A 26,891-nucleotide genomic window follows, 5' to 3' on the forward strand; every position below is an offset into this window, starting at 1 on the left:
ATAGTAAAGACATTTCAAATGTCATAATATGTCTATATACAGTGTTGTAATAATGTGCAAATACTTCAAGTACAAAAGGGAAAATGAATAAACATAAATATAGGTTCTATTTTCAATGGTGATTGTTCTTCACTGGTTGACCTTTTCTTGTGGCAACAGGTCACAAATCTTGCTGCTGTGATTGCACACTGTGGTATTTCACCCAATAGATATGGGAGTTTATCACTCACTAACTCACTCAAGTGTCTGCTAACACCTTCATGAAAACAAGCATGAGGGAAGCCCTAAAATATTACGTTTTTCTGAGTAGTGAGCGGGCATTGTTGAAAAGTAATCTTTAGACATATTGTACTTTTCTTAAATGTAGTTTTGTAATTGACTAAAACAAGAAGACAACAACAAAATTGAGTTTGAAAGGGTCACGTTTTTACTGTGAGCCAATGGGGTAATAACCACAGGGTTATTTTCCCCACAGGCGGGCAATAACCACAGGGTTATTTTCCCCACGGGCGGGCAGGGCCGCGATGTCTCGCAGCCAATGATGACGCGGCCTCGAGTCATGTGACCCACACTGAACTGTCCGGGGTTGGGGGAGTTTCCAAAATAACAATCTCCGACAACCGGGGCACCGGACCATGCAAAACGAATACGCCCATTGGTGAGCTGTCACTTTTTGAGGATGCAAGCTGCAATCAGCTAAACTCAATTTTCACCAGTGGAGGTTAGTAAAATTTACCAGATTGGGCACCCGAACCTAGATAAACGTTGGTCTTTACAAAACCGTCCACTGTTTGGAGGCGAAAACAAGTAAGATAGCAAACTAGAGGCAGCTATGGAAAGGCTAGCTATCGTAAGCTAACAATATATAGTAGCTAGCTTGCCATGTTGTTGTTACTGGGGAAATTAAAGCGATTCTCTCTTCACTTGCGAGAAATGCGGATCAATTGTCAACAGTACAAGTCAACACTATGATAGCTAGCTTTCCAATGTTGTAGGTTATAGGATAGGTAGCTAGCGAGAGCTAGCTCATCATGACTCGCTCTTCCTAACGTGCCCGGAGAGAATACAGTCAGTGTGACAACAACGGAGGCTAACGATCCCTACCTGGGTACAACGGGAAAAGGTAAGCGTATGGGGGACTTTTGAGTGACATAGCTAGCCAGAGAACTAAAAGGTTCCTACTTTTGTCTGTGACATAGCTGTAGCTAGTTAGTGACAAATTGTCAGCCAACTAGCTAGGTATGATTCATAACTCCTAGCTAACTATATGTATAGTTTTTTAACTCCAAAGACAAGACAGATTGTAAAAAGCCTTGTCTTTTGGAGTTATGAATCATAGCTAACTAGCTAGCTAGCCAGCCAACTAGCTAGAATGTAATTTTATTTATTTTGGTGAACAGACATATACAACAAAATGTACAATGTGGACCCAGAGGATATCACTTGAAAGTATTAATTAAAACGCTTGTTTACAAAGTGGTCCTCGATGGTAAAAACAATAACACATATAATGGTTAAAAGGCAGGACAAAATTACAAACAACCATAAATACATACATTTATGTTGACATCCTAAAAAGTGGCACTATTCACTGCACTTTCCCCAACCTTAAAAATCAACCATATTCATTTAACAATTAAACGATCTCTTCATTGCACATCATACCTATCATTAAAATAAATACACCTGGCCAGCGGGGGCGGGCACAAAGGGCAGGGGAGTGGTTTCTCTTACGTAGACAACCTTGTCCAAATTAAAACCTTTGCCTGCTTTTTAAAGCTATTTCTACTTTTTCTTTTTTTGATCTCCAGGCAGAGGCTATTCCACAGACAACTAGTTCAGATGCTATCTAGCTGGCCTTGATGCCTTAATTACTACTCTTAGTTCAAGTAATGTTAGCTAGCTAGCTGACAATAAAAAGCCAACTTGTGGACATTGAAACAAACTAAATGAAATAATGAGTCAAATGGACCCTTAACATAAAGGAAGAGTTGAGACACTCCTGTTATTTTTCCTCTACAGGTCAATTAATCCTAAACTATTCCCTTCTCTTCCCCACCCCACAGTCCAGTGTCTTTGACATATGACGGTACCACTCAGCTGGAGAGATGTACCCCCCATCTAGAAAGGACTTCATCGCGCTGACCCTCAGTGACCAACACAGCCGCAGCTACAACAACGGAAAGCACCGCCGCCAGTCCTGCTGGAGGGTGAGTATTATTTATTTCAAGCCCTTGTCCTGCAGCCACTTTCTCACAACAGTACTGTGAACTGGGGCCATATGTATCAAGCAACTCTGAGTAGGAGGGCTTATCTAGGATCAGCTCCCCCCTGTGCATTTAATCTTATTCAGTGTGATCTAAAAGGCTAAACTGTACCTAAATCAGCACTCCTACTCGGAGAAGCCTTATACATACCAGGCTTTCTCCCACTCTTTTCTCAATACGGTTCTGTCATGCCAAAATCAGCATGTCCTTGTGTTTGCTGTCCTTCTTTCAAACTGGTTTCATGTTTCACTCTCAAAGGAAACCCCCCTGACAAAAGGTAGTGTAGCCTACCTCCTCCAGTCAAGCATTGCGATGCTTCCAGATAGTTCCTTTCTTGTTGATTGAAAGATAACTGATTGAGAGGTCAACGTGGACTAGAGCTGTTGTAAAATGTTTATTAAACAGAAGCAAACGGAATGAAACGAGAAGGGACCTACCTGAATTTATCCAATAGAAACTTTTGTTTTGCTAAGTTTGCTTACATTTGGTTCTTAAATGGCAAACTGTTTCTGTAATGAATACGCCCCTGGTTTTCAGGTGCTTAACAGAACCAGCAGAGATGTGCTTTTTAAACCTGCCATTAGTTTGTGTTGTATATGCTGGTGCAATATGCAAAAATAATAGCAATCATGAATGTAAGGAGTATGGCTTCTAGTCGTTTTCATTGGTATCGGGCAGACTAGGCTATGTCTTCTTGTGTAGTGTCTTACTTAGATGGATTCCAGTGACAGTCTCTTCTGAGACAGTGATGCATTGTTTTCCATCATGGCTCACAGATAATTGCTCAGATAGGTATTTGTGGCTCAACACAAGTGTTGATTAGGCTAAGTTGCCAGCCTACAGTACTTGCGTGTAGCCTGTTGTGCCTCTAGCTATTTTTTGTTCTCTCCCATGAGAGAGCATCCCTCTGTCCTCACTGCTTGCTCGCACATATCAGTCTGTGTAAGCTAGTGGAAAAACAACCATCTAGAGATGTTGGAGTTGTACCGGGAAAGTAACACAATAGCTTACACAGTGTTTGTCAAAAGCTTTTATCCCTCATAAATGGTGATTTGGTATGGGGAAATGAGCTACGGTCCTACTGTCATTTGAATTGACCCTTCGCTAAGCCCTGCCCCCTTGGCTACTGTTGCAAGCTCAGGCAACATTTTCTCAGGAAACACTGGCGAAATCCCCTTTTTAATACAATTGTTTTTCCACTAGCTTACACAATGAAATTAAGCACAGACTACCCCTTGCTAATCAGGAATCTCTTGGGTATGTTGTGGTGGACTGTCATTACAATTGCTTCAAGGGAAGCTGGTAAAATTATGTTTGTAGTGTAGCGAGCCACTGGAGGGCTCTTGGAGCTAATAAGTGCTCTCAAATCGTTTGCTGTTGTCGACAGCAGATTAGTTATATTCATGATATAGACAAGTTCTATTAAGTGGCTAGCTAGCATTAGCAACATTTGGTGGTCAACGAGACTGAAAGCTAGCTAACAGACAATGTAACAGAAGTATAATTTAGGATTTAAAAAAAATACGCCAACACGCTCTGCAATTCAGGAATCACAGTGGCAAGTACCCCTGCTATACTTTTAAATTATTTAGCCATTTAAACAATAAAACATTTCCCCCACTGGCTTGCGTCATGCGTTTCTAACGTGAGCTTGTCCGAGGTGTCAGACTCGTCGACAGTTGCTATCCACATTGGAGCGCTGCAATTGGTTGCCCAAAATTCCGGGGCCAGGCTTAGCGAAGGATCAATTGATAGATGTTAAATTGCTTTTGAGTGCTTATTTTCCTCTCTCCTCTGTAGAAGTGGAAGCAGCTGTCTCGGCTGCAGCGCAGTCTCATCCTCTTCCTGCTGGCTCTGCTGCTGATATGTGGACTGCTGTCCTACCCAAGCTTCTCAGAGCAATGGAGAGGTAGGCCTCTTGCCCACTCTCACTCGCTGTTAGTCTTTTGTATTTGTATGCTGCTATTGATGTGTGTGTGTGTGTGTGTGTGTGTGTGTGTGTGTGTGTGTGTGTGTGTGTGTGTGTGTGTGTGTGTGTGTGTGTGTGTGTGTGTGTGTGTGTGTGTGTGTGTGTGTGTGTGTGTGTGTGTGTGTGTGTGTGTGTGCGTGCGCGCGCTCAGGCATGTCGGACAGGGCGGTAAGGGAGGACTGGGATGAAGACTGGGAAAGGGGCCTGAAACCCGTCCCTCCAGGGGTAAACCCTGTGGCTGGCCCAGCTGGAGGTCCGGTTGTGGGCCTGGCTGGTGTAGCGGTCGGCCCAGAGTTGGGTCTAGCTGTGGGTCCAGGACTCATACCAGAGGTCATTCCAGAACCCCGGAGGCCAAAGGTCCCCTCTATACTCAAACCTCCAGCCAAGGTCAGGACCAGTCTGGCTATTGGACTATACTTAACTACTTTGATAGGTTTTATGAAACATAAAACTAAACAACCATTCAAGTGATTCTGGGTCCAAGAACAGACAGTGAAGCAACTGTTTTGGTTGTCCTTCAGTGCCTTTGTCAGAACTTGCTGTAATGTATTCTAATTAACTCTGTTTACCTATGTAGAAGAGACCATTCCCCAACAAGAGAGGACCTCCAAGCCTGCAGAAGGAGCGGAATGTATCAGATTCACTGGTAAAACCAGCTGAGAAAGTGCCAGTGGAGAAAGTGCCAGTGGAGAAAGCTGAAGAGGAGGAGGGAGAGAAGCCTCTTGTCAGGTAAAAACCTATTGTAAAAACCTATTGTCAACCGGAATTCAACTCCTTTGCCCAATCAGGATCATTCTGCGGTAATACTGTTATTACTATTTATTTACAGCTCCATGTCCTTTATATGTGTTATATGTGTTTCATACATGTAGCTGGCGAGGAGCCATGATTGAGGCAGACGAGGCTACAGAACCCCCACCCTCTGCCCATGAGAAGGATGCCGCTGTGCCTCCTGTGCCAGTCAACCCTGAGGACACAGCCCCACTGGCACCAGGTAAGTCTCTGCCACACGCACCATCTCACACCCTCAACCATACCGCACACCCTCACCCACTCCAGAGCTTGACCAGTTGTGGTGTCTTTGGCTTCCGAAACACATGTTTGTGTGTGTGCTTGAGAGAATGTGCTTACTGTGTGTAGTTTCAGTGAAGCCTGTGGACAGGCTGGAGATGGTGCGAGAGGCCTTTAGGCATGCGTGGAAGGGCTATAAGGAGTTTGCCTGGGGTCATGATGAGCTCAAGCCTGTGTCTAAGTCCTACGGGGAGTGGTTTGGCCTGGGCCTGACTCTCATTGATGCTCTGGACACAATGTGGATCCTGGGACTGAAAGAAGGTAGCTAGGCCTCCTGACACCAAAACAGACACACCCCGCTCTCTCTTTACTAATTGCTTCTCTCTATTTGCTGCTGTGAAACAGAACCCAAGGCTGAATTTCTCTCTGTCTCCCTGTCTCTCGCTTGCTTGCGTGCTCGCTCACAGAGTTTGAGGAGGCGAGGAAGTGGGTGGAGACTGAGTTGTCATTCTCTAAGAATGTGGATGTGAACCTGTTTGAGAGCACCATCCGGATCCTGGGAGGCCTGCTAAGCACCTACCACCTGACTGGCGACGAGATGTTCCTGGAGAAGGCTGTGAGTGACATGGGAAGGAAGGCTAGGACAGATTGGGAGACTAGAATATGGTCTCAAACTTTTTCTCTACCTCCATCTCTCCTTTCACCCTTTCAATCCCACTATTCACTGATCCTTGGGGCTTCTGGCTGACACATACCCTGAGTGTACAAAACATTAGGAACACTGACCAGGTGAAAGCTCTGATCTCTTATTGATGTAACTTGTTAGATCCACTTCAGTCAGTGTAGATGAAGGGGAGGGGACAGGTAAAAAAAAAAAATGTAAGCCTTGAGACATGGATTGTGTATGTGCGCCATTGAGGGTGAATGGGCAAGACAAAAGATTGAATTGACTTTATACGGGGTATGGTAGTAGGTGCCAGGCGCACCAGTTTGAGTGTGTCAAGAACTGCAACGCAACGCTGGCTCAACTGTCTCCCGTGTGTATCAAGAATGGTCCACCACCCAAAGGACATCCAGCCAACTTGACACAACTATGGGAAGCATTGGAGTCAACATGGGCCAGCACCTCTGTGGAACGCTTTCAACACCTTTAGAGTCCATGCCCTGACGAATTGAGACTGTTCTGAGGGCAAAAGGGGGTACAACTCAATATTAGGAAGATGTTTTGTATACTCAGTATACATCAGAGCAGGAAAAATGCTATTTTCTTCCCACATGGGAATACCACGAGCAAACTGTTTTTAATTTAAACCGGTCATAAAAGCTCTATGCAAAGTTGTTTACTAACTGGTGATGCGCAAGTTAGATAAATATGAGATCAACCTTCTTTTTTTTATCACCCACCTAAATTCAAACATGCACATTCTCAACCAATGTTCAAATTCTTCTTTCTAAATAAATCACTGAAAACCTCAAATTGTATCTACAAACTTAGTACTTTTCATTGCCTAAGGTTATGATAAATTAATGGAAAGTATTTTGATTCGGAGCCAATTTTGGAAAAAAATCTGAAGAATTAATGAGTCAGACAGGTGCTTAATTCAATTAGCTAATTTACTAATGAGTGCTAATGAGGATTGATAGCTATGTTCTCATCTTTCCTTCCGCTCTTGTAGAAAGATATTGGCTTGAGGTTGATGCCTGCTTTCAAAACCCCCTCCAAGATCCCCTTCTCTGATGTGAACATTGGGAAGGGCACGGCCCACCCCCCTCGCTGGACGTCCGACAGCACCCTGGCCGAGGTCACCAGTGTCCAGCTGGAGTTCAGAGAGCTCAGCCGCCTCACCCAGGACCCGCAGTACCAGGTGAGGCCAGAGAGGGGGGCTCTATGTATCGTGTCATGTGTAGACTATATTTTTTTATTTATTACAAATTAATATTTTTTTTTCAGACAGTGATCTCTGTTATCTGTCGACAGATGACTCTCATTGAAAAGCCATTGTCTCAATATGTAATTTTCAGACACAAAATCTCTGTCCGGACATATAGGTTGAAATTTGAGGAGTTTAACTTGTTATTGCATAGGTTTGCATTTGAGAAGGTGTTCCGTTGCAAAACGTTTTTCTACAGTCTGCTCTAATGAATATGACCCAAGTCTTTATCAACCTGCCTGTGCATTCCTAGGAGGTGGTGAATGAGGTGATGAGGCTGGTCCATAAGCTGCCAGGGAAGCATGACGGCCTGGTGCCCATGTTCATCAACACCAACAGCGGCCAGTTCACTCACAAAGGAGTCTATACCCTGGGGGCCCGGGCTGACAGCTACTATGAGTACCTGCTTAAACAGTGGATCCAGGGAGGCAAGACGGAACCAGAGTAAGCACCTTCCTATTAATTTAGCCTTTAAGATAATAATGACTAAGATGGCATGGACACGGAGGACCTGATCCTAGATCAGCACACCTACTCGAGAGGCTTTATGAATACAGGCCCAGTTCACATATGATTAGATTAGAGTGCTTTGAGGAGACTGCCAGATTACAGATAAACGAATAGAGATTGATGGGTGTGTTGTTCAGTCTGTTGGAGGACTACCTGGAGGCAATAGAGGGGGTCAAGAAGCACCTGCTGAGAACCAGTGGCCCCAGAAAGCTGACCTTCGTAGGGGAGCTCAACCACAATCGCTTCAACCCCAAGATGGTGAGAGACTACACAGAACATCCATACCAATACACACTGTATGTACTACTTTACATGTTTACAATAAATACTCTCTCTCCCCTCTCACTCTCTCGCTCGCTCTCCCCCCTCTCGCCCTGTCTCTCTCTGCCCCCGTCCCTCTCTCTCTCTCAATCTGCCTCTCTGTCGCTCTCTCAGGACCACCTGGTGTGTTTCCTGCCTGGCACGCTTGCGCTGGGTGCCCACAATGGGCTGCCAGAGGATCACATGGAGCTGGCCCTGCAGCTGATGGAGACGTGCCACCAGATGTACGTCCAGATGGAGACGGGCCTGAGCCCTGAGATCGCCCACTTCAACCTGCAGCCCTACGACGGGCGAGACGTCGACGTCAAGGTGGGTTCTACAGGAAGAATATTGAGAGCATCCCAGATGGCACGCTGCTCTTTATTTAGTGCACAACGTAGGGAATAGGGTGCAACTTAGGACACTGTGTGTGAGATATAGATGTATTTGGCTCCTACTGTCTTATTTCTCTGTCTTGCACTAATCCTTCTCTAGAGATGTTTAATGGCGGAGTAACAGGAGTCAAGTGTGGCTCTATAGTGTAATAAAGCTGGAAACGGCTCTGATCTTTGTTTTCTCCTCACTGCTGGAACTAACCCTCTAAACTTGCTTTCCAAATGCGTCTCATCAGTTCTTAAGATCGTTTGAAAATTCCATTTGATTTAGGTTGGAACTGCTACAGCATACAAACATCTCCAATCAAAGCGTACAAAGATGTGTTCGCCTTCACTTTACCGTCAATGTGTATGGGTGCGCCTCAAATGGCACCCTATTCCCTAAAAGTAGTGCGCTATATAGGGGATGGGGTGCAATTTGGGATGCACACCAATGTGAGTTTGCACATCTTTTCTCCCCAAGCCTGCAGACAGACACAACCTCCTGAGACCAGAGACTGTGGAGAGTCTGTTCTACTTGTACAGGTTCACTAAGGACGCCAAATACAGAGACTGGGGCTGGGACATTCTAGAGAGCTTCAACAAATATACCAGGGTGAGTCCCAACGTCTTACTGTACGCCAGACAGCACAGCGACTCCACCTTCACTGATCTGTTACGTCTGATAACTTGCCAAACATTCATTGGATAGATCAACAGTTGTTTGGCAACCATGTTACTGCGCTGACTTTGTCTAATTAACCCACTAACAGTCAGAATTAATCTTAACAAAAACTATAACCCTGTGGTACGTTTTCTTCCTGGGCAAGTCTTGAAACATTATGAATGCATTATGAAACAAGCTAAATTCTGCGAACAGTCCCGCCATTCCGTGGAGTATGACTTCCATCAGCCAGCTGGATACCTTGCTCCAAGTTAAAACATTGATGTCTGTAAGGTGTGTGTGTGTGCTAACTACAACAAGTTTGATCACCTGATTGACTGGTGGTGTATGGGTTCTGCCAGCCGGTGCATCTGCCAGTTGTTTCATAGCGCGTCAATGCCAGAACGCCGTCATAAAAATAAAATAAAAACAGGTCCTATTTTCATGCAGCTGCAGAGGAATCTTTATTATTATAAAAAATAAAAAGTTCCATAATTTGCATGACAGATAGCTCATGGCAACACGGTTGCATTAGAAAGAAGCCATCTGTAGGAAGAAAACTGGGTGAGTACTTGAATTTCTCAATTAACATAATCATCTTGAGCTGTGATACCAAGCTGCCTTCTCAAGGGATCCAGCTTGATTCGCTGTGGTGGTGGTGCACAGTCAAAGACAGTTTTGTAAATGGGGTTTCGTTTGGGTTTCCTGTGTTACTCGCTGCTTCCCCTCATGCTCGTCTTCCTATCCAGGTGCCAAGTGGAGGCTACACTTCCATCAGTAACGTGCGCGACCCCGTGAACCCGGGTCCGAGGGACAAGATGGAGAGCTTCTTCCTGGGGGAGACGCTCAAGTACTTCTACCTGCTGTTTTCAGACGACCTGGAGCTGCTCAGCCTGGACAAGTACGTGTTCAACACAGAGGCCCACCCACTACCCATCTGGCAATTGCCCCCTGTCTGAGACAGGAAGTGATGTCATAGAGAAGTAGCCTACCACGAGATCCCAGGGTTTGAACTTCCTAGCTGTTGCCTTCTCAAGGGATCCATCTTGACTCACTGTGCACAGTAGAAAACAAACTCGTCAATGGGTTTTCTATTGGAAAGGTTTTCCTTGGAAGGGGGGGGCATAGAGCTGGTCTCTTGTACAAAGCTTTTGTAATTTGGAGTAGACACACTTGAGAATCTTGATGGCTTGCTGTTCAGTTGAAAAGAAACAAGAAGCGCGAAGGTCTCCAGAATCAGCTCAACAGAAACTAGACTGAGACTCCCCCAGGTGCCAGTTTGATTCTTTTCTGACACTAAAAGTAGTATAATCCTCTCCCCTCCCCGACCGGCTGACGAAGGATATGTAATAAGGTGGAAGTACCAGGAGATGATTACGCTTTCCCATTGATTTGTCCTATACATTTATGTTAGAGCATTGTTTACCCTGAAGGGAGTACTGAATACATGGGTTGCATTGTTGAGAGCCTTTAATGGTAGGTGAAACACTCCTACCCCATAGGTCTTTCAGGAGTTCCTCTCCTTGATAGCCATTACCACAGAAATAGAATGAGTAGAATGGGCGTCGCCATTTACGTCAGTTAATCCATAATGGGTGGACTGGCGGCCATTTTGTGTGTTCATTCTATTTCTATGGGCCTTACACCACTAGTTACTACTGTCGATGTGGAGGACCAGTTGAAGTAGCCTATAGTACCGTGACTGTGAAGCTCCTGTGATGAAAAAATGCTTTGCACTTTCATCTCTAAAATGTAAGGATTTGTCTTTTTGTATATTTAAGTGGTGTGGGAGTAGATTTGAGTAGTGATGCATGCAGGTGATTCTGCGTGTTTTAGCTGAATAGATAAAAACCAACACTGATGGCCTATGAATGAAATGCCATTAATCATTGTTGCACATGGGACCACAGCCTACAATGACAGTTCTTTTTTTTAATGTATTTATGGTGAATGTGTCTTTTTTTTTCAATCTTTTTTTTTTTAATTGATTAGTTTTTTTGTTTTTCATGATGACTTCATGATGACAACAAGTCTAACCCTCCTGTTTCATGGGATTGTATGAAGGGTAATGTAATCGAGGTAATGAAGTAATGGCACGTTTGTATACTTTTAAATGTGATTTCGCCAATGCAGACATAAGTTGTGTAAATAACTCAATATTGCTGTGTTATGAGAATTTCATGCATATTTCATTTGGGACCATGTGTCTGTGTATTCGTCTCATCGTGAGGGAGTTAAGGTTTATGCAATCGACTTGTAGGCAAGTCTCTCATGACTGAACTGCGACATTTTGGGTTCTGGTTTCCTAGATTAATCGACTTGCCACAGCCTAATTAGAGTGCTGCCACTAAGAATTCTCATGTTTGGGTTCTGGGTAGAATATATTCTTGTTGCTTGAATTAAATCTGTTACAAAGCCAGACTCATTATCAGTCAGAATTAATACCAGAATGAATGAATATAGACTAGTAAGAGTCTGAGAATGGTTCTTGTTTTCTTGAAGTGTTGGTGATATTACGCTGATGGCTAGTTAAGCATACCTACAGAGCGCTCAATCATGAATGGTTGTTTCTCCCAATGTTATGTTGTGCCTGCTGAAGATGTCCAGGGTAGACACTGAGTGTACAGAACATTAGGAACGCCTTCCTAATAAAGTCGTGCCCCCTTTTGCCCTCAGAACATCCTCAGTTCGTTGGGGAATGGACTCTACAAGGTGTCGAAAGCGTTCCACAGGGATGCTGGCCCATGTTGACTCCAATATTCCCCACAGTTTGGTGGTGGACCATTCTTGATGCACATGGGAAACTGAGTGTGAAAAACCCAGCAGCGTTTCATTTACACACTCAAACTGGTGCGCCTGGCACCTACTACCATACTCTGTTCAGAGGCACTTAAATATTTTGTCTTGCCAATTCACCCGCTGAATGCCACACATACACAATACATGTCTCAATTGTCTCTTGTAATCATTTTTTAAAAACTGTCTCCTCCCCTTCATCTACTCACATTGAATTGGATTTAACAAGTGACATCAATAAGGGATCATAGCTTTCACCTGGTCAGTCTGTTTTGGAAAGAGCAGATGTCCCTAATGTTTTGTACACGGTGTATATAGTTCATGGTTATGTCTTGTAGAGCATTTTGGCAAGGGAGGTGTCTTATAGCTCACTATTTGGGAGGTTTCAAGTAAAATTATTGCGTAACAAGTGTAAATATTTTATGGGAATTCTTTTTAAATGGTCTCCTGAATGTTGTGATTGTATTCCCCTTTTGACGTGTTAAAGGCCCAGTGCAGTCAAAAATGTGATTTCAGTGTTTTTATATATATTTCCACATTTATGAGGTTCAAATAATATTGTGAAAATGAGAATGCCCTTTTAGTGTAAGAGCTGCTTGAAGTTGGCCTGAAATTCCAGCCTGTTTTGGTGGGTTGGAGCATTGGCCTGTCCATGGGGTAAATTAGTTAGGCTAATAAGATAGAGTTTCAAGCCTTTGCCAATATCAGACCCCTCCCAGACTGTCCTAGTGAAATTCTATTTTTCTCTTTGCTAAAAAAAAACGGACTAGTTTAATTGAAAACAATAACATTAAGGTACTTAATTGTTACCCAGAAATGATTTGATATTGAGAACTGCTGCATTGAACCTTTTTAAGCAATGGTGTTGCTTATATTTAATTGTGCTTCTCCCAGTATGAAATATAGACCTCTCCAGAGAGGTGGAGGAGGGGTGCATCCCAAATGGCACCCTATTCCCTATATACCAGAGCCCTGGTCAAAAGTAGTTCATTATATAGGGAATTGGGTACCATTTGAGACAGTTTGTCCTAAAGTCACACACTTTGGCTGACATCAATTGTTTCATTTCATAGCCCTTGTATTGTGCTTTAAGCGTTTTAACTATAATTCTTCTAGTTGATCAACTGCTTTAAAAAAAATACATAGGTTGTGCTTTGCTAAATTATCATAACTCATTACAGTAGGCTATATTTCATAGGTAGATTTCTGTAACCAAATCCTGACCTATACCATCAGGATTTGAGTAAGCAGAATTGGCACTGCACCAGTGCTTGGCGGAACCCTCCTCCACACGGTCTGTCATCCACAGCACAGCTTACCTTCCCTACCACCTTTGTGGTGTGTTGGAAGTTATTTTAACGTTGTGCCTTCCAAGCTTATAGCAACTAGTGAGTGGCAGCTTCTTCACTCCCAGAGATTGTGTGCTGTTCCTGAAATTGCTTCTCAGCTTTGGCCCCAGTCAGACCTTTAAACTCGATCAAATATTCATGATAGCCATTGGTGCTTAGTTGGTGTGAGTTTTTTAAAGGAGACTAAAGACATGAGAAAAGGAATGTAGTCATTTGTCACCATGGCGAACACTTCAATACACAATTCGGAGTTTCAGAGAGGTCATTTTATATTTAACACATCATGATTTTTAATATTTGAAACTATTACATGGCCATAATGAAAACGTCCGAAGATTGAATTAAAATCTCCCGGTACTTTTCAGGTTGGAAATTAAATATCTACATGGAGAGAAATGAGAGGGAGGATAAAAAATCTAAATAGGGGTGCTTTTTTGTTGTTTCTCCAACGTGACCTTTACAGTGTGTGGTAAAATGGAAATGTTTTTTTTTGCATATCTGTTATTAGGGTTAAGCGCCTGCTCAAGGGCAGCGACAGATTTGTTTTCCATAGTCGTCTCGGGGATTTGAACTAGCAACCTTTTCGGTTACTGACTCAACGCTCTAACTGGTAGGCTACCTGCCGCCCATTAAGAAATTTAGAAACTCACTGAAATTACTTGTTTTAAAAGGCCCTACAAAATATAAAATGTCCACTCAATACTGATTTATAGATTGCTACATGGGAGAGCAACGTTATCAATCTGTTGGTGGAGATTGCAAATATGACCCTTGCGTCATAGACCAAAGACATGATTAATAGTGTTTTGTGTTCTCACAATCAATTCATTGAACTGTTTAAGGAGTAGCGTCCATTAGAGAAGGGTCAAATCTTCCCCAAAGACTACTGAGCCCGGCAATTTCTTCATGAAGATAGTGGTCACAGGGATTGCCTTGCCGTTGAACTGCTACCTATTAAGCTTGACTTTGGAGAATCCTTTCAACTCTCTAAGATTGTCACCCCACAGACTGTAATATTTTCCACGCTGCTTTTGTCCAGCCGCAGCTTCTCTCAAACCCTGTCCGTACAACAATAACCTGTTTTTCTGTCATTTGGATCGACAATAAAGATTTTAAACTAAGCCGTTGATCTTGTTTTCCTTTTCGTGAATAGATTTGTACCCTCCAGTACATGAAGTCTCATTGGTTGATTATTGTATGGCATTAACGAGTTGAGAATTTCTGTCCTTGCTAATGTAAATCTATGTAAATTCCTGCCTGTTGGTACTTTTAACTGTGGATGGACCGAGCCAAAGGTAAAATACTTCATGATGTAGAGTATAGATAATTTGATTGTAGTTAATGACTCCATAGTTCATACCTTTTCTCTTCTGGCTTGTCACAGGGCACTTATGATTTATTTCATAGAGCTACAGTATCATGCAGAGTACATTATTAGTCATGTATTGAAACTGTGATCTGGGGGTTTATTTATAAGTGTCTCTAGTGTGCCATTTATGATTCATAGTCTCACCTTTTTTAAAGTAAACTTTTCCTTGTATTTTCTTTACCCACTGTTCCTGTTAAAGCCAATAATAGTTATGTACTAAGTTGTAACACCAGGAGGCAGCAAAAACAGGATGTATGTGTACCTGTGGCGCATTATTTTGAAGCTTGAAACGTTGCTAGAAGCATGAAACTTTGTTTTTATAACCAAAGCATCACAGTGATGCATACAGCATAGTAATTAAGCCAACTCTTCTTTAACCACGAGGGAACTTTTAACTAGCTTTATGTATAAGGCTTGCCGCTTGTCAGGCTCAAAGACTGGTTGATCTCGTGTGTGGGTGTGCACATGTGTTCTCATTTTGATTGACACTCAATTAGATCTGATCAGAAAGCTGGTCTCCTCAGGTCACTGTGTGATTGGCGTGTGACAAATAACGATTATGAGTATTTGGGATTGGGACACTGCTGTCATCTGTCAGTTGTGCTTTTTCCTTCAGTCAAGTGTCAGTCAGCAAATTGGCATGGGGCTCATTTGTATCAGACAAGGTAAGACAAATGCCACCTTACTCCCTATATAGTGCACTACTTTTGACCAGGGCCCATAGTGCACTATGGAATAGGGTGCCATTTGGGACAAAGACCCTGACTACTTTGTTTCTCATTGTAGAAGAACATGGGTAGGAGTCCTCTATACTCTACCAGACCACTACTGCACATTCCACGCCAAACATGTATGAATATAACCTTTCGTAAATTACTACAATTCCAGGCTGGGTAGTTTGTGACTGTCTCATAGAGCCCTTTGCTTGTGATGTGAATCAGAACTCTGTTATCCTCTCTGTTATTCCCCGGGGGTGAGATCATCTTCGGAATCATTTTACAATGACAGCATACACAGCCTTTGTACTTTGTTGTACACACATCTGATAGTGGCCTGAGTGGAAGAAGAGAGGAAGGACATGTTGGGTGAAACGGAGAGCTTTGAGTGTGTGTGTCTTCTGAGAGGTGTCTGGGCACTCAGCTGTCTGCCTGTAAGTGCAGAGTTATGTTGTGTCCTGAGCAGGCTGTCTGTAGACATGACGCCACGTGGCACATCTCTGTCCCCATCTCTCTGTCTACAACAGAGGCTAACCCGACATTGCTCTTGACAGTCGAGTGTGACAGGTCACAGCCCTGCCTTCTCTCTCTCTACCATATAAACGCATGTAGTGCTTCCCAGTCTGCTGACATGTACTGTTCTCCTATGATGGCCTACAGTAACTGTTGAACATGTTAGCCCTTTGTTTACCTCTTTAAACCTTTCCAATTCAAAGCTATCACTTTGGCCTGTAAATGTGCCATTTTCAATCTGTGCAGTTTTTATCTGATGTTGTATTTCGATTGCATCAGAGCAAAGAAGCAGCGATTGTCATGAAGCGTTAAGGCTTTGCCTCTCCTGTGTCACTGCTGTTGCTGCTGCTCTGCCCCTCCCCCCCGTCCAGGGTCCTCGTCTGTCTCAGCACTTCTCCATCTGCCAGGACAGAAACAGCCTGCCTGGAGAATAACCCTGGTTGGATCTAATTACAACTCTTATCAGTTCCTGATGGGATGGGCTTTGCTGTCACATCAGCAGCGCAGGGCAGACTGTGAAAGAGAATTTTGGAGAACATACAGCACCATACTGTGTAACTTTAATGGCCCTCATTTCCCTCATACTGTTCAGTTTTCGGACTCGTATTTGTCTTATTATTAGCAGGAAAGATGATATCTGAGTGCCAAGGATTATGGGTACCAGGCCCAGGGGGAAGCGCCAGGGGGCTTGCTGCTGTATGTCTTGCTGTGTGTGTCTCTCGGTGATACTCTAGCAGGCCTAGGCTTCTGGAAGCTTCTAATTGTCGCCTGGAGAGGAATTTGAGAGTTTTCACAAGCTGTCTGTGAGCCCCTTGCCAAGAAATTAGGCTCTGAAAGATCTATGAGGACACCCACAGAAATTAATTCACCTCCAAGCATATCCAGCTCCTTTTCCACATAACCACTGAAAAAGTCGAAAACTTACTCTGGCTCAAAGTAGTGGTCTGAGTTTCAAAGTGCAAGTATAGTTCCCGACATTGTGGGAACTGTAGTAAAGAGGTACCACATAAAGTGTGCTGTATGTTAAGGATATTTAAGAGCTCCTGGACATTGAGAAGCTGAGTGTTTCTGTCCTGGCAGATGGAGAAGTGCTGAGACAGACAAGGCCCTGAGTCATTGATATCCCGTAAGATCAGTCATAGAAATAGATTTCTCTATGATAGAAGTGCTGTACTTCCCAAAAGTAGTGAAAGTCCTGAAACTATCCTCCTCCTCCTCCTGTATGGGGTGATCCATGGGCGGTGCAGACTGGCAGAAAATGAAAATGGGCTGGTGAGATCAGTTAAATTAATTTGAGTTAAATACATCTGAGCTGAGACCTTGGCTCCAGCACCGTTGCCCAGACTTGGTTATCTATCATGGAAATGTCAGGTGCAGCGCCAGGCTTCCTCAGATGAGAAATGAACAGAGAGGAGGTAGGAAGAAAGGAAAAAGATGAATTTGCTTCGGGTACTCTGTATCCTGTCCAAAGTTGACACCAAAAACAAAGACAACCCGGCAGTCATGGTCGTATTCATTAGTACACACCGTAGCAACCATTTTGCAAAGGAAAACATTTTTCAATGTTTCTTATTGTAGGTTCAGGTAGTCCCTGACGTTTTCTTCCATTTGGTTTCCATTTGGTGACTACTGGCCAGTCTTGCTGACAGATTGAAAATCTGCACTGTATATAGCCATGTTGTTTTTTATGCCCTATACTGTATATAGCCATGTTGTTTTTTACTCCCTCTACTGTATATAGCCATGTTGTGTTTTACGCCCTCTACTGTATATAGCCATGCTGTTTTTTACGCCCTCTACTGTATATAGCCATGTTGTTTTTTACTCCCTCTACTGTATATAGCCATGTTGTTTTTTACTCCCTCTACTGTATATAGCCATGTTGTTTTTTACTCCCTCTACTGTATATAGCCATGTTGTTTTTTACTCCCTCTACTGTATATAGCCATGTTGTTTTTTACTCCCTCTACTGTATATAGCCATGTTGTTTTTTACTCCCTCTACTGTCTATAGCCATGTTGTTTTTTACGCCCTCTACTGTATATAGCCATGTTGTTTTTTACTCCCTCTACTGTATATAGCCATGTTGTTTTTTACTCCCTCTACTGTATATAGCCATGTTGTTTTTTACTCCCTCTACTGTCTATAGCCATGTTGTTTTTTACGCCCTCTACTGTATATAGCCATGTTGTTTTTTACTCCCTCTACTGTATATAGCCATGTTGTTTTTTACTCCCTCTACTGTATATAGCCATGTTGTTTTTTATGCCCTATACTGTATATAGCCATGCTGTTTTTTACGCCCTCTACTGTATATAGCCATGCTGTTTTTTACGCCCTCTACTGTATATAGCCATGTTGTTTTTTATGCCCTATACTGTATATAGCCATGTTGTTTTTTACGCCCTCTACTGTATATAGCCATGTTGTTTTTTATGCCCTATACTGTATATAGCCATGTTGTTTTTTACGCCCTCTACTGTATATAGCCATGTTGTTTTTTACTCCCTCTACTGTCTATAGCCATGTTGTTTTTTACTCCCTCTACTGTATATAGCCATGTTGTTTTTTACTCCCTCTACTGTATATAGCCATGTTGTTTTTTACTCCCTCTACTGTATATAGCCATGTTGTTTTTTACGCCCTCTACTGTATATAGCCATGTTGTTTTTTACTCCCTCTACTGTCTATAGCCATGTTGTTTTTTACGCCCTCTACTGTATATAGCCATGTTGTTTTTTACGCCCTATACTGTATATAGCCATGTTGTTATTTACTCCCTCTACTGTATATAGCCATGTTGTTTTTTACTCCCTCTACTGTCTATAGCCATGTTGTTTTTTACTCCCTCTACTGTATATAGCCATGTTGTTTTTTACTCCCTCTACTGTATATAGCCATGTTGTTTTTTACTCCCTCTACTGTATATAGCCATGTTGTTTTTTACTCCCTCTACTGTATATAGCCATGTTGTTTTTTACTCCCTCTACTGTATATAGCCATGTTGTTTTTTACTCCCTCTACTGTATATAGCCATGTTGTTTTTTACTCCCTCTACTGTATATAGCCATGTTGTTTTTTACTCCCTCTACTGTATATAGCCATGTTGTTTTTTACTCCCTCTACTGTCTATAGCCATGTTGTTTTTTATTCCCTCTACTGTATATAGCCATGTTGTTTTTCACTCCCTCTACTGTATATAGCCATGTTGTTTTTTACGCCCTCTACTGTATATAGCCATGTTGTTTTTTACTCCCTCTACTGTATATAGCCATGTTGTTTTTTACTCCCTCTACTGTATATAGCCATGTTGTTTTTTACTCCCTCTACTGTATATAGCCATGTTGTTTTTTACTCCCTCTACTGTCTATAGCCATGTTGTTTTTTACTCCCTCTACTGTATATAGCCATGTTGTTTTTTACTCCCTCTACTGTATATAGCCATGTTGTTTTTTACTCCCTCTACTGTATATAGCCATGTTGTTTTTTACGCCCTCTACTGTCTATAGCCATGTTGTGTTTTACGCCCTCTACTGTATATAGCCATGCTGTTTTTTACGCCCTATACTGTATATAGCCATGCTGTTTTTTACTCCCTCTACTGTATATAGCCATGTTGTTTTTTACTCCCTCTACTGTATATAGCCATGTTGTTTTTTACTCCCTCTACTGTCTATAGCCATGTTGTTTTTTACTCCCTCTACTGTCTATAGCCATGTTGTTTTTTACGCCCTCTACTGTATATAGCCATGCTGTTTTTTACGCCCTCTACTGTCTATAGCCATGTTGTTTTTTACTCCCTCTACTGTATATAGCCATGTTGTTTTTTACTCCCTCTACTGTATATAGCCATGCTGTTTTTTACGCCCTCTACTGTATATAGCCATGTTGTTTTTTACGCCCTCTACTGTATATAGCCATGCTGTTTTTTATGCCCTATACTGTATATAGCCATGTTGTTTTTTACTCCCTCTACTGTATATAGCCATGTTGTTTTTTACGCCCTCTACTGTATATAGCCATGCTGTTTTTTATGCCCTATACTGTATATAGCCATGTTGTTTTTTACGCCCTCTACTGTATATAGCCATGTTGTTTTTTATGCCCTATACTGTATATAGCCATGTTGTTCTTTACGCCCTCTACTGTATATAGCCATGTTGTTTTTTATGCCCTATACTGTCTATAGCCATGTTGTTTTTTACGCCCTCTACTGTATATAGCCATGTTGTTTTTTACTCCCTCTACTGTCTATAGCCATGTTGTTTTTTACTCCCTCTACTGTATATAGCCATGTTGTTTTTTACTCCCTCTACTGTATATAGCCATGTTGTTTTTTACTCCCTCTACTGTATATAGCCATGTTGTTTTTTACGCCCTCTACTGTATATAGCCATGTTGTTTTTTATGCTCTATACTGTATATAGCCATGTTGTTTTTTACTCCCTCTACTGTATATAGCCATGTTGTTTTTTACTCCCTCTACTGTATATAGCCATGTTGTTTTTTACTCCCTCTACTGTATATAGCCATGTTGTTTTTTACTCCCTCTACTGTATATAGCCATGTTGTTTTTTACACCCTCTACTGTATATAGCCATGTTGTTTTTTACTCCCTCTACTGTATATAGCCATGTTGTTTTTTACACCCTCTACTGTATATAGCCATGTTGTTTTTTACTCCCTCTACTGTCTATAGCCATGTTGTTTTTTATTCCCTCTACTGTCTATAGCCATGTTGTTTTTCACTCCCTCTACTGTATATAGCCATGTTGTTTTTTACTCCCTCTACTGTCTATAGCCATGTTGTTTTTTACTCCCTCTACTGTATATAGCCATGTTGTTTTTTACTCCCTCTACTGTATATAGCCATGTTGTTTTTTACTCCCTCTACTGTATATAGCCATGTTGTTTTTTACTCCCTCTACTGTATATAGCCATGTTGTTTTTTACTCCCTCTACTGTATATAGCCATGTTGTTTTTTACGCCCTCTAGTGTCTATAGCCATGTTGTTTTTTACTCCCTCTACTGTCTATAGCCATGTTGTTTTTTACGCCCTCTACTGTCTATAGCCATGTTGTTTTTTACTCCCTATACTGTATATAGCCATGTTGTTTTTTATTCCCTCTACTGTCTATAGCCATGTTGTTTTTTACTCCCTCTACTGTTTATAGCCATGTTGTTTTTTACGCCCTCTACTGTCTATAGCCATGTTGTTTTTTACTCCCTATACTGTATATAGCCATGTTGTTTTTTACTCCCTCCACTGTCTATAGCCATGTTGTTTTTTACTCCCTCTACTGTCTATAGCCATGTTGTTTTTTACTCCCTCTACTGTATATAGCCATGTTGTTTTTTACTCCCTCTACTGTATATAGCCATGTTGTTTTTTACTCCCTCTACTGTCTATAGCCATGTTGTTTTTTACTCCCTCTACTGTATATAGCCATGTTGTTTTTTACTCCTTCTACTGTATATAGCCATGTTGTTTTTTACTCCCTCTACTGTATATAGCCATGTTGTTTTTTACGCCCTCTACTGTATATAGCCATGTTGTTTTTTACTCCCTCTACTGTCTATAGCCATGTTGTTTTTTATTCCCTCTACTGTATATAGCCATGTTGTTTTTCACTCCCTCTACTGTATATAGCCATGTTGTTTTTTACGCCCTCTACTGTATATAGCCATGTTGTTTTTTACTCCCTCTACTGTATATAGCCATGTTGTTTTTTACTCCCTCTACTGTATATAGCCATGTTGTTTTTTACTCCCTCTACTGTATATAGCCATGTTGTTTTTTACTCCCTCTACTGTCTATAGCCATGTTGTTTTTTACTCCCTCTACTGTATATAGCCATGTTGTTTTTTACTCCCTCTACTGTATATAGCCATGTTGTTTTTTACTCCCTCTACTGTCTATAGCCATGTTGTTTTTTACTCCCTCTACTGTCTATAGCCATGTTGTTTTTTACGCCCTCTACTGTATATAGCCATGCTGTTTTTTACGCCCTCTACTGTCTATAGCCATGTTGTTTTTTACTCCCTCTACTGTATATAGCCATGTTGTTTTTTACTCCCTCTACTGTATATAGCCATGCTGTTTTTTACGCCCTCTACTGTATATAGCCATGTTGTTTTTTACGCCCTCTACTGTATATAGCCATGCTGTTTTTTATGCCCTATACTGTATATAGCCATGTTGTTTTTTACTCCCTCTACTGTATATAGCCATGTTGTTTTTTACGCCCTCTACTGTATATAGCCATGCTGTTTTTTATGCCCTATACTGTATATAGCCATGTTGTTTTTTACGCCCTCTACTGTATATAGCCATGTTGTTTTTTATGCCCTATACTGTATATAGCCATGTTGTTCTTTACGCCCTCTACTGTATATAGCCATGTTGTTTTTTATGCCCTATACTGTCTATAGCCATGTTGTTTTTTACGCCCTCTACTGTATATAGCCATGTTGTTTTTTACTCCCTCTACTGTCTATAGCCATGTTGTTTTTTACTCCCTCTACTGTATATAGCCATGTTGTTTTTTACTCCCTCTACTGTATATAGCCATGTTGTTTTTTACTCCCTCTACTGTATATAGCCATGTTGTTTTTTACGCCCTCTACTGTATATAGCCATGTTGTTTTTTATGCTCTATACTGTATATAGCCATGTTGTTTTTTACTCCCTCTACTGTATATAGCCATGTTGTTTTTTACTCCCTCTACTGTATATAGCCATGTTGTTTTTTACTCCCTCTACTGTATATAGCCATGTTGTTTTTTACTCCCTCTACTGTATATAGCCATGTTGTTTTTTACTCCCTCTACTGTATATAGCCATGTTGTTTTTTACTCCCTCTACTGTATATAGCCATGTTGTTTTTTACACCCTCTACTGTATATAGCCATGTTGTTTTTTACTCCCTCTACTGTCTATAGCCATGTTGTTTTTTATTCCCTCTACTGTCTATAGCCATGTTGTTTTTCACTCCCTCTACTGTATATAGCCATGTTGTTTTTTACTCCCTCTACTGTCTATAGCCATGTTGTTTTTTACTCCCTCTACTGTATATAGCCATGTTGTTTTTTACTCCCTCTACTGTATATAGCCATGTTGTTTTTTACTCCCTCTACTGTATATAGCCATGTTGTTTTTTACTCCCTCTACTGTATATAGCCATGTTGTTTTTTACTCCCTCTACTGTATATAGCCATGTTGTTTTTTACGCCCTCTAGTGTCTATAGCCATGTTGTTTTTTACTCCCTCTACTGTCTATAGCCATGTTGTTTTTTACGCCCTCTACTGTCTATAGCCATGTTGTTTTTTACTCCCTATACTGTATATAGCCATGTTGTTTTTTATTCCCTCTACTGTCTATAGCCATGTTGTTTTTTACTCCCTCTACTGTTTATAGCCATGTTGTTTTTTACGCCCTCTACTGTCTATAGCCATGTTGTTTTTTACTCCCTATACTGTATATAGCCATGTTGTTTTTTACTCCCTCCACTGTCTATAGCCATGTTGTTTTTTACTCCCTCTACTGTCTATAGCCATGTTGTTTTTTACTCCCTCTACTGTATATAGCCATGTTGTTTTTTACTCCCTCTACTGTATATAGCCATGTTGTTTTTTACTCCCTCTACTGTCTATAGCCATGTTGTTTTTTACTCCCTCTACTGTATATAGCCATGTTTTTTTTTACTCCTTCTACTGTATATAGCCATGTTGTTTTTTACTCCCTCTACTGTATATAGCCATGTTGTTTTTTACGCCCTCTACTGTATATAGCCATGTTGTTTTTTACTCCCTCTACTGTCTATAGCCATGTTGTTTTTTATTCCCTCTACTGTATATAGCCATGTTGTTTTTCACTCCCTCTACTGTATATAGCCATGTTGTTTTTTACGCCCTCTACTGTATATAGCCATGTTGTTTTTTACTCCCTCTACTGTATATAGCCATGTTGTTTTTTACTCCCTCTACTGTATATAGCCATGTTGTTTTTTACTCCCTCTACTGTATATAGCCATGTTGTTTTTTACTCCCTCTACTGTCTATAGCCATGTTGTTTTTTACTCCCTCTACTGTATATAGCCATGTTGTTTTTTACTCCCTCTACTGTATATAGCCATGTTGTTTTTTACTCCCTCTACTGTATATAGCCATGTTGTTTTTTACGCCCTATACTGTATATAGCCATGTTGTTTTTTACTCCCTCTACTGTATATAGCCATGTTGTTTTTTACGCCCTCTACTGTCTATAGCCATGTTGTGTTTTACGCCCTCTACTGTATATAGCCATGCTGTTTTTTACGCCTTATACTGTATATAGCCATGCTGTTTTTTACTCCCTCTACTGTATATAGCCATGTTGTTTTTTACTCCCTCTACTGTATATAGCCATGTTGTTTTTTACTCCCTCTACTGTCTATAGCCATGTTGTTTTTTACTCCCTCTACTGTCTATAGCCATGTTGTTTTTTACGCCCTCTACTGTATATAGCCATGCTGTTTTTTACGCCCTCTACTGTATATAGCCATGTTGTTTTTTACTCCCTCTACTGTATATAGCCATGTTGTTTTTTACGCCCTCTACTGTATATAGCCATGTTGTTTTTTACGCCCTCTACTGTATATAGCCATGTTGTTTTTTATGCCCTATACTGTATATAGCCATGTTGTTTTTTACGCCCTCTACTGTATATAGCCATGTTGTTTTTTATGCCCTATACTGTCTATAGCCATGTTGTTTTTTACGCCCTATACTGTATATAGCCATGTTGTTTTTTACTCCCTCTACTGTATATAGCCATGTTGTTTTTTACGCCCTCTACTGTCTATAGCCATGTTGTGTTTTACGCCCTCTACTGTATATAGCCATGCTGTTTTTTACGCCCTATACTGTATATAGCCATGCTGTTTTTTACTCCCTCTACTGTATATAGCCATGTTGTTTTTTACTCCCTCTACTGTATATAGCCATGTTGTTTTTTACTCCCTCTACTGTCTATAGCCATGTTGTTTTTTACTCCCTCTACTGTCTATAGCCATGTTGTTTTTTACGCCCTCTACTGTATATAGCCATGCTGTTTTTTACGCCCTCTACTGTATATAGCCATGTTGTTTTTTACGCCCTCTACTGTATATAGCCATGTTGTTTTTTACGCCCTCTACTGTATATAGCCATGTTGTTTTTTACGCCCTCTACTGTATATAGCCATGTTGTTTTTTACGCCCTATACTGTATATAGCCATGTTGTTTTTTACGCCCTCTACTGTATATAGCCATGTTGTTTTTTATGCCCTATACTGTCTATAGCCATGTTGTTTTTTACGCCCTCTACTGTATATAGCCATATTGTTTTTTACGCCCTCTACTGTCTATAGCCATGTTGTTTTTTACTCCCTCTACTGTATATAGCCATGTTGTTTTTTACTCCCTCTACTGTATATAGCCATGTTGTTTTTTACTCCCTCTACTGTATATAGCCATGTTGTTTTTTACGCCCTCTACTGTATATAGCCATGTTGTTTTTTATGCCCTATACTGTATATAGCCATGTTGTTTTTTACTCCCTCTACTGTATATAGCCATGTTGTTTTTTACTCCCTCTACTGTATATAGCCATGTTGTTTTTTACTCCCTCTACTGTATATAGCCATGTTGTTTTTTACTCCCTCTACTGTATATAGCCATGTTGTTTTTTACTCCCTCTACTGTATATAGCCATGTTGTTTTTTACACCCTCTACTGTATATAGCCATGTTGTTTTTTACTCCCTCTACTGTCTATAGCCATGTTGTTTTTTATTCCCTCTACTGTATATAGCCATGTTGTTTTTCACTCCCTCTACTGTCTATAGCCATGTTGTTTTTTACTCCCTCTACTGTCTATAGCCATGTTGTTTTTTACTCCCTCTACTGTATATAGCCATGTTGTTTTTTACTCCCTCTACTGTATATAGCCATGTTGTTTTTCACTCCCTCTACTGTATATAGCCATGTTGTTTTTTACTCCCTCTACTGTCTATAGCCATGTTGTTTTTTACTCCCTCTACTGTATATAGCCATGTTGTTTTTTACTCCCTCTACTGTATATAGCCATGTTGTTTTTTACGCCCTCTACTGTCTATAGCCATGTTGTTTTTTACTCCCTCTACTGTATATAGCCATGTTGTTTTTTACTCCCTCTACTGTATATAGCCATGTTGTTTTTTACGCCCTCTACTGTATATAGCCATGTTGTTTTTTACGCCCTCTACTGTATATAGCCATGTTGTTTTTTACGCCCTCTACTGTATATAGCCATGTTGTTTTTTACTCCCTCTACTGTCTATAGCCATGTTGTTTTTTACTCCCTCTACTGTCTATAGCCATGTTGTTTTTTACTCCCTCTACTGTCTATAGTCATGTTGTTTTTTACTCCCTATACTGTATATAGCCATGTTTTTTTTTTACGCCCTCTACTGTCTATAGCCATGTTGTTTTTTACTCCCTCTACTGTCTATAACCATGTTGTTTTTTACTCCCTCTACTGTATATAGCCATGTTGTTTTTTACTCCCTATACTGTATATAGCCATGTTGTTTTTTACTCCCTCTACTGTATATAGCCATGTTGTTTTTTACTCCCTCTACTGTCTATAGCCATGTTGTTTTTTACTCCCTCTACTGTATATAGCCATGTTGTTTTTTACTCCCTCTACTGTATATAGCCATGTTGTTTTTTACTCCCTATACTGTATATAGCCATGTTGTTTTTTACTCCCTCTACTGTATATAGCCATGTTGTTTTTTACTCCCTCTACTGTATATAGCTATGTTGTTTTTTACGCCCTCTACTGTATATAGCCATGTTGTTTTTTACTCCATCTACTGTCTATAGCCATGTTGTTTTTTACGCCCTATACTGTATATAGCTATGTTGTTTTTTACTCCCTCTACTGTCTATAGCCATGTTGTTTTTTACGCCCTATACTGTATATAGCCATGTTGTTTTTTACTCCCTCTACTGTCTATAGCCATGTTGTTTTTTACTCCCTCTACTGTATATAGCCATGTTGTTTTTTACTCCCTCTACTGTCTATAGCCATGTTGTTTTTTACTCCCTCTACTGTAT

At 41.0% G+C, this 26,891-nt stretch overlaps 1 protein-coding gene across 2 annotated transcripts; it reads left to right on the forward strand.

Moving 5' to 3' along the window:
* The first annotated feature begins 616 nt into the window (after positions 1 to 616).
* LOC139552214 (endoplasmic reticulum mannosyl-oligosaccharide 1,2-alpha-mannosidase-like) lies at positions 617 to 14,292 on the forward strand. 2 transcript variants are annotated; one of them, XM_071363717.1, is made up of 14 exons: positions 617 to 1,123; positions 2,067 to 2,210; positions 4,068 to 4,176; positions 4,388 to 4,623; positions 4,814 to 4,965; positions 5,109 to 5,230; positions 5,377 to 5,568; positions 5,715 to 5,863; positions 6,924 to 7,112; positions 7,432 to 7,622; positions 7,826 to 7,946; positions 8,124 to 8,318; positions 8,847 to 8,978; positions 9,776 to 14,292. In XM_071363717.1, exons 2-14 carry the CDS (start codon positions 2,109 to 2,111, stop codon positions 9,983 to 9,985), a joined length of 2,100 nt encoding a protein of 699 aa, XP_071219818.1. In that variant the 5' UTR covers positions 617 to 1,123; positions 2,067 to 2,108; the 3' UTR covers positions 9,986 to 14,292. The 2 variants fall into 2 exon arrangements, with proteins under 2 accessions (XP_071219818.1, XP_071219819.1); XM_071363718.1 differs by having other exon boundaries at positions 636 to 721.
* Positions 14,293 to 26,891: the final 12,599 nt, after the last annotated feature.

Source organism: Salvelinus alpinus, chromosome 24 (genome assembly GCF_045679555.1).
Source record: "Salvelinus alpinus chromosome 24, SLU_Salpinus.1, whole genome shotgun sequence".
Lineage (NCBI taxonomy): Eukaryota > Metazoa > Chordata > Actinopteri > Salmoniformes > Salmonidae > Salvelinus > Salvelinus alpinus.